Source organism: Vicia villosa, linkage group LG4, assembly GCF_029867415.1.
Source record: "Vicia villosa cultivar HV-30 ecotype Madison, WI linkage group LG4, Vvil1.0, whole genome shotgun sequence".
In the NCBI taxonomy this organism is placed as follows: Eukaryota; Viridiplantae; Streptophyta; class Magnoliopsida; order Fabales; family Fabaceae; genus Vicia; species Vicia villosa.
This window is the reverse complement of record NC_081183.1, coordinates 120610290-120627766: the sequence shown is the minus strand read 5'-3', so window position 1 is coordinate 120627766 and position 17477 is coordinate 120610290. Positions and strand designations below refer to the sequence as shown.

At 31.7% G+C, this 17477-nt stretch overlaps 1 protein-coding gene across 2 annotated transcripts; it reads right to left on the bottom strand.

The window, feature by feature from the left end:
- Window positions 1–9921: 9921 nt before the first annotated feature.
- LOC131599565 (G-type lectin S-receptor-like serine/threonine-protein kinase At1g34300) lies at window positions 9922–11501 on the bottom strand. 2 transcript variants are annotated; one of them, XM_058871874.1, is made up of 2 exons: window positions 11387–11501; window positions 9922–11285 (listed from the first exon to the last, which is right to left on the bottom strand). In XM_058871874.1, exons 1-2 carry the CDS (start codon window positions 11433–11435, stop codon window positions 10078–10080), a joined length of 1257 nt encoding a protein of 418 aa, XP_058727857.1. In that variant the 5' UTR covers window positions 11436–11501; the 3' UTR covers window positions 9922–10077. The 2 variants fall into 2 exon arrangements, with proteins under 2 accessions (XP_058727857.1, XP_058727858.1); XM_058871875.1 differs by having other exon boundaries at window positions 9922–11242; window positions 11387–11472.
- Between the last annotated feature and the right edge of the window lie 5976 nt (window positions 11502–17477).

Genomic DNA, 17477 nt, shown 5'->3' with positions numbered 1-17477 from the left:
TTTAATAATAATTAATAATAATATTTATAAAAGAATTAATTTTATAAATTTTTTAAATATGTATAAAATGAAAAAATTTCATTTATATATTTAATTTGTTATGTAATTATTTTAAAATATAAGATCTTTTAAAAATTGGATCTAGATATTATTCTATATAAAAAATTGTGAATAATATTAATATGTTTATAAAATAAAATGATTTTTTTTAAAGAATCATTTTTTGCAACGGTTATAAAGCGCTGTTGTAGCCGTTCCTAATATACTCCAATTTGCAACGGTTTTTATCCGAAAACGGAGTGCAACTGTTGCTGTTGGAAACCGTTCTTAAAAAAAAGACAACAACGGTTATGTACAAAGCGTTGTCGTTGGGTAAAAACCGTTCTGAAAAGCTAAAGCAACGCCTCAGTTTGGTACGGTCAGAAAACCGTTCTAATATGTAAAGGCAACGGTTTTTTTAGATTTTGCTACGGTTTTAATGCGTTGTCGTAGAATTAAAATGTTGTAGTGCTATCACGTCGCTAATTTTGAAATTAATTATGAATGTTGCGACGTGCTATACATGTCACAAATCAGTGACATGTAAAACACGCCACAAACATTAAATGTTTTTAAAAAAAATCTGATTTTTATTTTTATAAAAAAAGTTTTATTATTAATAATATTTGTTGAAAATTAATAAATATTAATAAAAATATTTATTTAGTTAAATTAATAATAATAAACTAAATACAAAAATATATTAAACTACTAAAATATATTAAATTTATAATATAATATCCAAAATACTAAAATATAATAAGTAAAATTTTGTTATCCCAAACAATTTCAAATTAAAATAAAAATAAAATTCATCCTAAAAAATCATCATCTGGATCGGGATAATTATCAAGGTTGAAATCATCATCATTCTCTTGCTCAGTGTCAGCCGCTCCCACGTTTCCTCTAGACGGTTGACCACCACTTTGTTGAGACTGCATAAATAACCGCATTTGTTGTTGCATCTCTGCTTGCATCTTCGCCATTGCCTCAATTTGTTGTTGTTGCATCTCTGCTTGCATCTTCGTCATTGCCTCTATTTGCCGTTGTTGCCCCTCCACTTGTGCTTTTAGCGCCGCCTCACGTTCATCCATTTGGGCCTTTAGCTCCGCCTCACGTTGCGCTAACTCGCGTCTCGCCTCAGTTAGGGCCAACTGTCTTATTGTTTCCATTACTTGCGGTGCCAATTGTGTTGGACGTGACGATCCTTCCCCATCTCTAACTCTTTGAAATAAATTTCTATCTCCACTTCTCAAGCTTCCCGCCAAATTTCCACCACCAAAAAAACATCCATTAGGCCCTTTTCCGCCAATGACTTCATTTCAAATATAAAAATCAACATCTGGATGAAGCGGCTCTCCTTCTCTAGGAGTATATTTGGGATTAGTGACCAAAAATTGTACAAGCATTGTTTGATAATCCTCCTACACATAAAATAGAATAAAAATTATGTATATATAACTTAAATTAAATTATATTAAATAATAAATTGAAAATTAGTTGCCATGTGATTTACATGACACAACATCAGAGTTGCCACATGAAAATCACGCCGGAACTTTTTAGTTGCCACGTGAAAATAACATCACAAAATTGCCATTAAATATAAAAAAAAATAAAAACTGAATAACTTACCAAAGCTTTTCGAGTACGCTCGTCAACAAAATCACCCGATTTTTTTGTCCTAGTTTCTTTAACCAACTCGACCATGAGTGGTTGTCTCCCCAACCTCTTAGTCTAAATAATAAAATTAACTTTAATTAAAAACAAATATTATTAATCAAAACATAACTTTAAAAAGTGGCAATAATTACCATGCGTCGAGAATGTTCGTAAGTGCTTATACTTCCAACTGCATTAAGGTGACCTCCTTTTTCAGATGCCCTCATTTTTTTTGCATTTTCATATTTAGCTTTAAATTCCTTTGAATTCCAATATACAATAGGTTTCTCGAGAACTTCTTGGCCCAACCACCCAGGACGACTACCATCACGTTCCCAACGCTTTCTAATATTTCGCAACGTGCCAGAAAGTCTTTTTGATGTTCTGCTGAAATAATTTTTTTTAACAAGTTTCTCGCTCATTGGATCCCAAGTACACTTTTCCTGAATACATTAAAATAAACTGTTAGAAAACTATAGTAAAAAAATTTAAAAAAACAATGACTCGAAAAAATATATTAATTATACCTTAAAACAATTAAACCAAACATTTTTATTTGAAACATCTCCAAAACTCGTCCAAGCTTCTTTATACAGTTGCTGAATCACATAGTACACACACCTGGCAGCAGTCCGACTCGGCCCAAACCTAAACAACAATTATGTTAATTAGCATGCATTAAATATAAATTTATATTAAGAAAAGGAAATGTGTAATGAGAAAAGTGAGGAAGAGAGGGAAGAGAAAATGAGACGGAGAGAAAGTGAGAAGGAGAGGTTTTTGAAAAAAATATATAAAGATATTAGCGACGTGTAAATTACGTCAGTAATTAGTGACGTGTCTTACACGTCGCAAGCATCCAACGGTCAGATCGTTTCCGACATTGAAAACACGTCGCTATTTACACACATTTATTTCACGTCGCTAATGACCTAACGGTCATAAACTTTAATTTTTTCATCTGTCCTCACCTGCCACTCACCTGCCAAAGCCTGCTCATGTCCATTCAAAGTCAGAGTTGAAGAGTTTCGACGTGATAAGCACATCACAACCAAAAAATTTGAAAATTTTATTTTCCCACCATATGACTTTACAGATGTCAGTGGTTGAAAATTTAATTTATTTGTTCCGACGTGGATATCATTTCACAAGTATTTTTTTTATTTTTTTCTGACTCCCCATGTGTTTACGTGATTGTTATTATTAATCATTAAAATATTATACTGACGTGGTTTTCACGTCGGAACTGGCCTTTTTTCCCACGTGAATAACACGTCACAAATTCTGGACGCTGGGGAGCTGTTTTCTTGTAGTGATTTTAGATATGTATATCCCAAATCACTCTTCTTTGAACTTTTTTCATTTATACGTTAGATTTAAAATGTCAGGTGTTTTTTCGGATATGCATATCTAAAAAAATTCTTCTAATTTTTTTTTGAGATATTGGTTAATTCGGATATGCATATCGAAGTATTTCAATGTTCCAAAAAAATTTTGATTTTATTTTTAAAAAATATCTATTTATAATATAGTTATAATATAATTAGAGTGACTTATTATTAATAAATAATAACTTAAATAAAAATTGTGATAATTAAGAAATAAAAAATTAAATAAAATTTTAATTTTATAATATTTATTTGTCACAATTTTTTTTTAAAATTATAGTATTTATAAATATTAAATTATAAATTTATATTAACATTTTTTAATTAATTTTATATGAGAATAATGTGTTAAATTAAATATTTAATCAATTATATATTTTGATAAAATTGGTATATATTTAATATTTAATTATATATCTTGATTAAAATGGTTATATTTAATTATATATTTTGAATAATATAATTAATTGTACTATTAATACAATTTATTCACCTTTATTTTAATTTTTGAACAAATATTGAGTTTTTTCGGATATGCATATCCGAAAAATCCAAGACTAAAAATTGAGTTATTTCGGATGTGCATCTCGAAAATACCACTTTTGTAATAAAGATGTCTTCAGATGTGCATATCTAAAATATATGAATACTAGACGTACACCCGTGCGATGCACGGATAAATTTTATAAAATAATTATTTATAAATTATAATTTTATCTAATAATTTAGAATATATTATTATAAATATTTGAGATTAAAATATTAATGGTGAATTTACAATATTAAAAAAAATATATGTAGAAAAAGAATTTCAAACCCTTTTAATAGGGTCGAATATGAAATATATAATAAAAAAATTAATTGTTATATGTTAGGTATCTATTATTTTTATATGTAATAACAAATATATAAATTAAATTTGTAGAATTTATATAAGTTGCCAATATTTTGCATATAAATTATTTTTATTTTAAAAATAGAAGAATTTAATAGATATAAAAATATAAATAAAAAATTAAGAATAACAGTAATTAGAATTTAAGGAAAAATTTGTACCAAAAAAGGGAATTTAATGAAAACAAATTAAAAATATACTTTAAATTTAATCAAAAAATTTAATTGTATGTAAACAATAATTCATGTATTGATCTATTTTTGAAAATTAATTTATCTTATATAAATGTATATAAATTTCAAAATTAAAGATAAATAAGAATATGATAATCCATGATAACCAAAAAAAGAAGTAAATAATAGTAAATAAATGAAAAGAAAAATAAGTAAGAAAGAAAAATAAAGAAGAAGAAAATAGAATGATATAATAAATTAAAATTAATAGTTATCAATAAAGTTAAACATAATTTATCAAGAATTTACAGACATCAATAAAATTATAATAAAAAAATGAAAATAATACTCTAACATTCATCTTCTAATTTTCAATCTTCCACAATTTAATTTCTTCAACCAAAATTTTACAAAATGTTATATTTCCCAATAATTCAAAATTTGTACCTAAGAAAAAGATAATTAAGAATTAATAAACATCAATAATATTCATCTTCTAGTCCTTCACTGCACAATCCAAATTCTTCAACAAATTATTTATGAATACACATAATTAGTAATGCTTCAAAAATATTAAAAATTAACAAACATTAATAAATTTAAGAAAAATATTTTTATTTTTTAAACAATACTTCAAAACATGTAATTTACACTTCAAAATAATATAAATCTAAATTAGAATAAATAATTGTCATCAATATAAATATCTTGATCATTCTCTAATTTTCATGCATAATCACGTTCATGAGAAAATACATTTCTTCATCAATCACTAATTTTTTCTCTAATATACATAAATAAGAGTATTAAATTATCTTATATAAAATTACAAAATCACCTTCACCAATTATTCTTGAGAGACTATTGTTGGAGTAGAAGTTATCGTGACTTCAATTCATGAGAGATTAAACCATCTACGTGCCTTTTAAATATGTCTACAAAATAGAAAACAAATATATGAGAAAATTAAAATGCACATTCAAATGAAGATACAAATGAAATACTAATTAATATAAATAGAGGGTTAGACAGTTAATTGAAGTAGTGGAATGTGAGTTAGTGGGAAGTTTTGAGTAATAGAATTAATAGTTGTTATAGAAATAATGGTAACGTAAATAATGGGGTGAGTGAGTTTTTTTTTTTGTCAAGGGTGAGTGAGGTTTATTTATGGTTGGTTTTATAGATAATAATTAATTAATTATTGAATGGTTTTACAAATAATAATTAATTAATTATTGAATGAATTAATTTAGAATGAGTAGTAGGTACAAATTTTGAGGCATAACAAATATATTTTTGTATAGAAATAAATTTTATTAATGTTTGTCTTAAATTGTGGAGTTAGTGGAGTTAGAAGTAGATTTTTGAGGGAAACTTTGTGGGAGAAGTTATAAGATTATAGAATATTATAGATATAGATAGATAGATTATAGATTATAGATTTTTGAGTTTTTATCGCGGGTCCCTAAGAAGGTATATGGGTTCATAAAGAAATTGCCTTTTATTTAGAATGTTGTGAGTAATTCAATTGTAACATTACTAGATACAATTTTTAATTCAGGAAATGAATATGTACAAGCCTCTGCTTTATTTATATCTTACTTTTTGTCTTCAATATTTACAAGATATTGTAATTCACATGACTATATAGGTGACCTATTTTATTCATAGCTTTACTATATTTGCAAGATACTGTAATCCACATAGGACTATATAGGTGGCCTATTTTATTTATAGCTTACTTTTCCCTTTAATAGAAGTGAATGAAGGCATGACACCCCTATTTGTATGCTTGGGAAAGGTAGGCTTTCTAATCGCACCACTTAGGCTCGCTAGCCCGCCAAATTTCTTTTTGGTTAAGTAATAACAGTTACACTAGGCCTAGCCTTTCCGCCTATGCTCGCTAAGCAAACTACTTAAGCTTACTTGAATCTCTTTTTTAATTATCAAAACTCATAAAAATATTTTCAAGCCTTAGCAAGTTGATTAGGAAACTGTCAGCTTCATTTGAAGCATTTTTTGAACTATCCAATCGATTGAGGCCTTAAGAAAATCGATTAGAAGAAATAAAATCGATTATATAATCAATTATGATAGTGTCTTAAGGATTAACAATGAATCTATCCAAAATTTCGAAACGGACAATTATAATTGATTATTCAGGTCATCCAATCGATTGAAATAAGAACCCAATTGGTTAGACCATTAATATTGCCCATGGATTGTTTCCTTTTTTAGCTTTCTATCATCCTATCTAAAGGAGACGCCTCTCATCTTCTTTACACACTAAATTTTTGAAATCTCTCTATTTATTTGGAATTTATTTCTCTTGTCTCTCTTTATAAATTATTTTTTCTTTTCACCTAATTGGCCTTAGTTCCTTTGAATGAGAAACTACTTGTGAGGAAGAAATTGTATTGGTATTATGTTGTTGTTATTAGTCTCAAGATTGCAATATTCTTAGGAAATTGAGTTTTAATTTTGAGATTAACCACTCTTAAAAACTTTTTTTGGTTTTAGAACTTAGCCGGGAAAAATTTATGTTTGGTTATTAATATTAGCCTGGAAACTCTCTAATTGGTTCGTTAGGTTAACCTGGGTAAAAGCTATATTTTTGGTTGGGGATAAGCCATTGTAAAATCTCTATATTTTTTTTGAAGGTTTGTGGGCATAACATGTAAAATCTCAAGTTCATAGTCAAAATCTTCAAAAGATCTCTTGAGGATAGGAATAAGTCAACGTTCGGCCAAAATTGGATAAATCATCGCTGTCATCTCTCTAAACCCTTATCTCTTAATTTTCTTTTATTTATTTTACCGATTTTATTTTCCACTGTTTAACTCAAATCTTAAAGAATTCTAACATAATTCGTGTTTAAGTAACAAAATTTTTAAATTTAATTACAAATTTTGAATATCACAATTCATCCCCTTCTTGTGCTTGAACTCACTTGTCCAACTCAAAAAAAGTCGAGTGGCCTATCAATTACATTACAAGGTATTTAAAGGCATTGAGGCCATATACCAGAATATTGATAGGCTCGCCATGGCGATCATGATAATTGCAAGGAAACTCATGCCCTACTTTCAAGGGCTCCGGGTAATGGTGAAACCAATTAATCCATTCGACAAGCATTGCATAAACTTGATCTCGCATGGAGAATGATGTCTTTGGAAATCAAACTATCTAATTACAATATTTTATATATTCCTAAAGGAAGTATTAATTCGCAGGTGCTAACTGATTTTATGGCAGAGTTTAGTTCATCAGTAGAGGAGAAAATTCCCCGCACGTGGATATTATTTGTAGATGGTGCCTCAAACCTAAAAGGACTTGGCATTGGAATAATATTAGAAGGGCCAAATGACGTCTTGCTCGAGCATTCTGTGAAGTTTGAATTCAAGGCCAGCTTCAATCAAGCCGAGTACGGAGCCTTTATTGTCAGTATGATCATTGCCTTTGAGATGGCACTTGGAGTCTAAAATTCATAACCAACTCACAACTAGTGGTGAATTAGGTCGTAGGGGAATAGCAAGCGAAAGAGCCATTTCTTATCAAATATCTGAAAAAGATACGCGACATATTACAATGTTTTAAAGAATTTGAAATAACATTTGTGCCCAAGTAATAGAACATTAGGAGTGACCTTTTCTCCAAACTCGCCAGTGCCAAAAGAGCAGTGCATAACCATATTGTAACTCAAGAGACTCTCTTCGACCCCATAATCGAGGACGGTGAAACAAATACCCTTGACGTCTCCCAGACCACCAATTGGATGACACATATAATACGCTATCTGAAGACATACGAGTTCGAAGCAAAAAATATTTGAAAGCAAGTATCAAAGTATACGATGATCTATTAAAGGCTTTGTAAGATGGGGAAGAACTTCTCCCATGCTAAGATGCCTAGGATAACATGAAGTCACTTTGGTCCTTGTAAAAGTCCACTAGGGAGCATGTGATAACCATATTGGCAGGCAAGCATAACAAATAAATTTCTCAGGGCGAGCTACTATTGGCCCACTCTAATCAAAATTAGTGAAGGATTCGTCAAAAAGTGTGACAAGTTCCAGAGGCACACAAATCCACACCATGCGCAATGGAGATCCTTCATTATGTCCCATCACCCTGTCCATTTTACCAATAGGACGTAGACATCTTGGGTTCTTTCCCGTTGGCATCTAGCCAATTGAATTTCCTTACCGTTGGAGTAGATTATTTTACGAATGGATAGAAACTAAAATTGTCTCCAAGATCACACTAAGAAGGGTTTTTCGCTTCTATTGGTAACGAAGCATGTGATGATTTGGATTACCAGAAGATCATTATCGCCTTTAAGGGCAATATAAAATAGTGGACTTCCATTGGAAGATCCTTATCTTCCTCAAAGGCAATGTAAAATGTTGGACTTCCACTAGAACATCCTTATCGCCCTGAGAGGCAATATAAACGCTGGACTTCCACTTGAACATCATTGCCTCCCTTATATAACCGTGTTCACTCATTTATCATGATGGGCGGCCATTCTTGGATAACTCCCCTAGTTATTGGAATACTTAACCATCTATGAGAATATGGGAATGATGTGTCCCCCACTCAATAACTTTACTAGAAGAGAAGTTAACAAAGAAGGTCATGTTCCCTAATATTATAGGGGAAATAACTATACATTTCCCACAATTCTGAAGGGGGAAAGAGAAGTTACTGCTTTCTTGGATTCTAAGACTAATCCCTAAGAAATTCTTATAAATGCCTCAACCCTAAGGTTGAGAAAGGGAGGTCAATTAACTCTGAAAACCCCATATACAGAGCTTCTCACCATCCTTGCGTGAGTTTTCTCTATCACTACAACAACCTTAAAATCCCCTGACAGTCCTACATAATTAGGGGTTGTCACTCATTGTACTTTTAGCAAGTACAACTTGTGAGTGAGTTCTATCTCCTCTATTGTACTTTTTTGCAAGTACAAAAGCATTTAACTCTTACGCAACTCATGCTTGAAGGGTTGTGTACATGTCTGGTTTCTTGGTAAGACTTAGGAAAACATGTCACTCTACACGGCTCATGCATGAGGGGCTTTGTACATGTCTAGTTTCTTGGTAAGGCTTAGGAAAATATTTCACCCTTACACGACTCATACTTGAGGGACCGTGTACATGTCTTGTTTCGTGGGTCAGGTCTTGAAGTGGGAAGGAGTCAACCTAAACCCAATGGAGCTCGCCCTAGTTAATGATCCAACCAGAAGAATGTGGTCAGACTTAAATAATTAATGGGCTAGATTGGTATACCAGCTCATGTCTAGTGCAGGACAATATTTAGTTGAGATATGAACGAAATCACATTTATGGGTAATGAAGAGATATAATAATCAAGTATTTGTGACAATATCTGATTCCCAATTGCCATTAAGAGGTCATATCAATCAAGATCAATCACATTAAATATCCTCTAATAGGCTTTTGTGTGAAGCAGATCAGAAATACTACATAAATAAAAGAGCGCAGAAGGAACATTCATTAACAATTTATTAACTTATTTTATTGTGGTTTTATTTGTCTTCATTTGAAAAACCCTACTTGGTTTTCAACCCTACTTAGTACCATCCTCATAGGATATATCATTTTAACACGCCAAACATAAAGTGTAACATCATGACAACTTTGTTCATACGGAGAAAGAACAAAATGACTATAAAATGAAGAGATGAAAAGGAATAATAAAAAATAGTTTAGTGTTTTCCAATGCAAAATTTGTTTCCACCTTTTTGTCTTTAGTCTTTGATAACTTCAAGAATATATGTAAAATAACATTGAAAAAAAGACAGAAAAGTTTGTATGTTCAAAGTATGAGATTCATATGAAAAGATATAGGTCATTTACAACATGGAATCCTTCCCATAAAGTAGCATATGCATTTCATCACACTATGCTATTTGCCAATTCAATCTCATACTTCCTCATAATAGGAGTAGCACACACAATACTTGAATCACTTACCATAACAGAAGAGGTAGAAGAAGTCACAGTAGTTGTATAAGTATTTGACACTTGCACTGATTGAGTAGCAAAATTATTTCCAGCAAACAAATGTTGAAAAGGGTTCAAAGTCTTTGGAATTTCCAATGTACCTTCTAACATATTCACCACAACACTCATTATAGGCCTTAACTCTGGCCTATATTGAACACACCATAAAGCTACCTTAACCATTCTCTCAGCAATCTCTTTATTTTTCTCTTCTATTCCACAAACTACCATTGCTTCCCCTAATAGTCCAGCATCAAATTTTTTCCAAACCCAAATTGGAAACCATTCTTGGCTATCATTATTCTTAATCTCAAGGTTTCTTCTTCTACCTACAATTTCGAATAATAGCATACCGAAACTATAAACATCGCATTTGTGAGTTATTGGAAATGGCATCCAAAGCTCGGGTGCAGCATAGCCAGGCGTCCCTCTTCCTCCGGTCATCGTTATGTGAGTATTGTCCCTGTTGCAATGTTTGGCCAAACCGAAATCAGCAACTTTAGCGTTGAAATTCATGTCTAAGAGAATATTTCCTGGTTTTATATCATAGTGGATTATTCTATGTTGGCACTCTTCGTGTAAGTAAGCAATGCCTCGTGCTGTACCGATCGCAATCTCATGAAGCTTTTCGTATTCCAGCACCTTTTTTTCATGAAACAAATACCTATCAAGTGATCCATTCCCCATGTATTCATAAACAAGCGCGATCAAGTTTCGTTCAAAGCAAAATCCGTATAGCCTAACGAGATTAAAGTGATGAATCCTACCAATTGTTCCGACTTCTGCCATGAATTGTTCGTCGATTTTCTTGTTGGAACTACCGCGTAGAACCTTCACAGCTACGATTGTTCCGTTACTGAAAATTCCTTTGTAAACTGTTCCAAATCCTCCTGATCCTAACAAGTTGGAATAGTTGTCTGTTGCAATTCTTAGCTGTTGGCCAGTGAATCTTATTGGCTTCTCCCTTTCCATGTCGATTAGAAATTTATCCATAGTGAGAGTTATGAATTGTGAATCTGGAATAATGGTTCCACCACCATTTACTTGATGTCTTCTCCTACATACACAAACCACAATAGCTACCTTAACAACAATTACTACTGCAAAATAGAAAGTGTGTAGTTAGAAATTATTTCACTAAACCAATGAAAAGATATAAATAGAACAAAATGATCATAGTAGGTTAATTAGAAAATTCTACCTATTACTACAACAACCTCAATTGCTGTAGTATCAGGGGCTGTTGACATTAGATAGGAGATGAAAATTCAAAACACCAAATGTTGTTGTGAGGATTAAAGGGAAGAGGCAATTGTATTCAAATTTATATGCAAATCAGCGAAATCCCCCGTCACTATTAATAAATATACATGGTAATAAATTAACCATAATAAGAATAGTCATTTTTTGTGACAAAGAACAAATACAATTAAAATGAATTTCCTCTTAACCAAGCAATTGAGCTCGAGTGATAAACGAACTCCTGCTAAGGACAAAATTCGGGGAATACCGGGTTTGATTCCTAGTGAGAACAATACTTGACCAGTGCCATGACCTCTCGGCACGAACTCTGGATTACTAGAACCCCTTTCCCCTAAGAATCAGAGTGCAACTCTAGTACAATACCCTAGATCATCAAACATACTTTAGGACAGTAAAATTTATACGAGCTCGAGAATCTTCATGGTCCTCCCTCTTGAGAGAAATCTTTCTTGAAGTGACGTTCTTTTGACAAACAAATCCTTTTAACCTTGCGTTAACAAATCTCTTGGATTTGAACATCTCTATATGTTCATTTATTCTTCTTGAGACACACAAGCCTTCACAACTATCGTCAATCTTTAAATCTTTCATCTTTAAAAATTCTTTGGACCTCAGAGTCATTTGAACTTCATCTAAAGTAATAGTACCTTCCTTACTATAAAAAAGGACATAATTGAAGGGCTAAAAGAATTTTGGTCAAGAATATATTCTTGTCCTTGTCATCAATCTTCACCTCAATATTTCCCAAATTATTCATGATCTTGTGAAATTTTGACAATTGCTTCACTATGGATTTGTTCTCTTCCATTCATCGAAGCCGTAGTATTCTCTCTAAAGATTTCCGTTAAATTTTTATCTCTGAGACACACGATAATTATACTTCTTTTCTTATCCACCATCTCAGTCTTCTGTGTTTGTTTTAGGCGTGCAGGAATCGACACCTTACCCTTCAATGCTGGTGCACACTTATTTTGAATTAAGATTGCTTGCATTTTTTTTCCATAGCTCAAAATTGTGTTTACGTTTTTCATTCTCTCTAACTCTCTGAATATGAATTAAATAAATTTAAAATAATTTTTTTTTTAACTATGATATAATCATAATCAATTATTTTATGAAATCTTATTTAATTAAGATTTAATTGTAACAAAAGGTAAACTCATCGGTCTTGCGTCCACCTTCCACACTCATAAAGATTGGCTCTGGCCAGATTATAGAATGGTTCAGTTAACTGTGTATTTTAAACATCCTAGGTTTGTATTTAGAATCCACCAATCTTAACATAGTCTCCCATAAACAAATGATTTTTTTGATTTCTTAATTTGTACAAATTCGAAACCATTTTAAAATGTGTGTGCAATAATAAAAAATATGATTCGTATTTTGGATATACTAAAGACTATTGACCCTCTTTTGTCTTTTCTCATAGACCATGCGAAGATTGGCTATATCTTTGTGCTTTTTTTATTCTTGGAATCACATCGGTTTTCTGTTCAAGAAACTAATTAATGATTAACATAATAACATTACATATTTCAAACCAAGAACCGCGTAGCTGTTCCATCATTAATATGATTCTATGGATATACTTCATTGGATAAGATTGATAGCATAATTCAAAGACGGTCATAAACATAACATAATACAACATTTCGACAAAATCTATAGCGACAAATGCATGGGATTTACATTTGCACTTCCTAGGTAACTTCCTCCTTAACTGTCTCCACGCGTTTTATATGAAATAATGACAATATAAGATGATTGAATGACTTCTACTTACAGGTCGTTTGGGATGGATTTACTATATTTAATAATGCATGTATTATAGTTTTAAATGTTTAATAGTCGGTAATAAAATGTTATCACAAGTTTTAAATAGCTAAATATTAGTAATTAATGGTTAAATATAATATTTTCATTTTTACTTTCGAATAAAAAAGTCATATAATTATTTTATTAAAATTAAATATTAATTTAATTAAATTAATTAATAACCATTAATCAACAAAACATATTCTATATATAATATCAATCATACTTTTTTTTTTCAGGAACAAACTTAACAGATTTCATTCACCAAACAAAATTCAATACAAGGAGGTATCATATTAAGGATGCTACGCCTAGACCAAGAATTTGCCGCCTTTGCTAACGTTTGAGCAACAGAATTCGCTTGACGTTTAATGAACTTTACCTCAAAGTTCGGAAATAAACATAACGAATTTTTAATAGCCTTAATAATAAAACTAAATTCAGAGGTACCACCATGTTTAGCTTGAATAGACTTGATAACAAAGTCACAATCACTATCAAAGATCGCATGAGATAATTGAAGGGAGATGGCATTTTGGATTGCTTCCTTCAAAGCGGCGGCTTCAACTTCAATGACAGAAAAAAAGACCTACATCCCAAGACACACCAGCGGTGATAAATCTCCCCTAGTGATTCCTAAAACACCACCCTCTATTAGTAGTACCACAAACATTATTAAAACCTGCATCAACATTTCACTTCACCTGATTATTCATAGGCGGAATCCATACCTCTGAATTATGATTAGTAGAGCACGGATTATTCTCCTCTCTAGCTAAAAACCAATCATACCAATTGTGGTAAGCTCGTAATCCAATTCTTATAGCATCTTCTCGAGCATCTTGTCTGTATCACCCTTCTAAACCCCGCGGAAATTAATAAAATAATTCAGAGTAAAACATGAAAACAAGGGTGCCACAATTCAATTTAAACAATTTATCATAAATCAATTGTCATGCTTCACTTAGGAACGAATCATCAATTTAACAAAATCATGTTTCTACACAGCGGAACATTAACCAACGGATAAGCATAACATCATCTATGCAATATCTCACAAAATTACTCCAATAACAACAAAATAGAGTATCATCATAAACTCTAAACTAACGTTCCCCAGTGTTACAATATCAAAGCATGACACCGACGCTATACTTAAACAAACTGGCCTATGAGCTATCCTCACCAAAGCCAAAAGCCGCTACTCGCCAATCTGAAAAATGTCAACAGTAAGGGTGAGTCTCATTCAAATTAACAAATGTTATTGAATCATAAATAATAACACATCATAGTTACATCATTCACCCAATTGTTTCATAAACATACATTCAGACAAGTTTCATCATCACAAAACGATCAACCAACACATCATCAATATTTATAACACTGGAATACATCCAATCATGTTATAAAAGTCATGCATATGAATGCAAATGACACTATGCATGTGGTACCAACATCATCAAATGGGAATAACCCATGACCGATCAAACATCATCAAGATACGGTCCTGCCAGCACAGATTCCACACAATGGGAATCATGCCCTTCACTGATCCAACACACCCTCATGGATACAGTATCATCAATGAACATGAATGAATGCAAACATACATGAACATACTTATACCATCGTCAAGTCTAATGAGTAACATCTTCAAATACTCATTTCATCATCATCATCATCATCAACATCATCATCAAAGTATGTTTATATACATTAGCATCATACAAATACAATCAATCATCATTATCATTCCTTAAAGAACATACATGTGTCCACATCAATCATCATCATTAGTAAGAAGGAACATACATGTATCCACATCATTCCAAACAAAGCAATCATCATCATATAATTCTCAACAAATCATCACATCATAATGTTTTTCAAAACAGCCTCTTATATTGTCACATTTCATCATATATGTCACAACACAACATTCATCAAAACAAGCAAAGTCGTGAAATAATCTCAAGCTACTAATCATTTCATCATCCTAACATAAAGAATACCTCATAAGCTTCATCCTGCTCGAAACGGCACACAAAACGGACAAACGGTTCAAAAGTTATGAGTTTTTTAAAATGATTCATTTTTTCAAAAACCTTCAGCCTAACGGGTTACAGAAAAAGCGTAACGGGTTACGAAGAACAAATTTTCAAAAACAGTTTCAGCCGTAACCGGTTATGAATAACACCGTAACCGATTACGAACTCGTAACCAGCCCAAAAATCCCATTTTTCACAGCCGTAACCGGTTACAAGCCCGACCGTAATCGGTTACATCACCTGTAACAGCAAAAAAAACACTTTAGACAGCAACTTATTTCCATCCAACACAACCCAAATCGAATCATTTCGACCATACACAAAAAAAACAGAATCAATTCACAATTATTCCATGTCATTTCATGCCTCAACAACACATTCAAACACAACCAAACATCACAACAAGCATTTACACATGCTTTATCAAATTGAACCACAACAACACAAACATCATGGATTCTAGCCAAATGATCAATCATCATCCAAATTGACTCAAATCCCTAACTCTATCATATGACTCAATCGATACGAAATAATATATCTATATCAGTCCTATTATCCATAACCCGATAATAGATGTTAATCGGAAGAGTCCCCCCTTACCTTAGCCAAGAATCTAGACTTTTCCCCTTCTTCTCCATCAAACCCGTAAGCCTCTTTTCTTCACTTTCAGCAAGAATTCCCAATCTTCAAACTCGCTTATCTCCCTCGTCGAGAACCTCCCTGACACGAATTAATATATCAAATCGAAGGAAATTTCGTGTAGAATCCGAATCTTTGAGAATTACCTGATTTGGAGTTACGAGCAGGAAGTTATGACACATTTTGTGAAGGCTGCTAAAGGGTTGCGAAAATAGCTTTTGCCCATGAGTTCTTCTTCTCTCCCTCTTAGGTTTACCTTCTCTATTTCTCAATTTCCTCTTATTTTCTTGTTTTATGAAAACATAACATAATTTTGTAATGGGCTCCTTCACACTAACACCCCCACATTACTAACTCCATCAATGACCCAACACTACATTTTATTATTTCTCCCAACATAATTCCAATAAAATGCTAATTCAAATTAATTAATTTAAAAATTAATTAAATTAATTAAATAAGAAATTTTGGGATGTTACATTGTCAAACCACATCATTCCTACTTTTCCAAAGAACCTCAATCAAAACAGCAAATCTACCCGTTTCTCTACGGTCCTTCTGGCTACAAACGTTAAAGATAAGGGACTTAGCATTGTGAAAAGTATGTAAATTAAACGAGGTTCGATTAAAGATGACAAACCTGCTGCTCACCAACTTTGAGAAGTAGAAATGCAACCGGAAAACACATGTCACTCATCTTCATCTTCTTATTCACACCAAGGAGATAAAAACGAGCTTATCAAATCACATCATCAAATTGTAAGTTGGATCCAATCATGCTTATGAGAAATTTGGACCAATCTGAATGGCTCTGTAACAGCACGAGGTTAATAGTCATCAAACTTGTTGATTATGTATTAGAAACAAAAATAATGTTAGAAAGACGCGACAGAAATATCATTTACATTCCTCGAATGACCACCTCACTTTCACAATCACTTTGGCCGTTTAAACTTTCAAGAAGAGAGTTTCCAATTATTGTTTCTTAAGATTATAAATGAATAAACATTTTAGTCAAAAACACATCATTGCATCTTTGTTTAGTATATATCTCTTTCTCTGTGTTAGTTAGGGTTACATCTCTATATAATTATATATCAAAACGAAAATAAGTTCATTCACATATTAATAACAAAAATATAACATAACACAGAACACCAAACATACTTAAAAAAATACTTAAAATTATCACTAAAAACTACAAAGATGGATTTTTTCAAAAGTACGTACTTACATAAAACACAAAACATTACAACAAAATACGTACAAAAAATAGTTAAACAACCTCAGAACAAACATTCATAATAACTACATCATTGAATCATCAATAGTATCACATTTATTAAACACCTTCAAATCATCCATTCATTTTCAACTTCAACTTCAACGATTATGCAAACTAACTTTGAGAAGCTCAGGAGAACCAAGAAGAGTGAAAGACTTCTACTTACACGTCGTTCGGGAGTGGATTTGATATATTAATAATGCAAGTTTTATATAGCTATTATTAGGAATTAATGG

Coding starts and splice junctions, on each gene's coding strand:
- LOC131599565 (XM_058871874.1), bottom strand. CDS start 11,435: ATGTCAACAGCCCCTGATACTACAGCAATTGAGGTTGTTGTAGTAATA. Junction 11,286..11,386: donor TGAGGTTGTTGTAGTAATAG/GTAGAATTTTCT, acceptor TCTATTTTGCAG/TAGTAATTGTTGTTAAGGTA.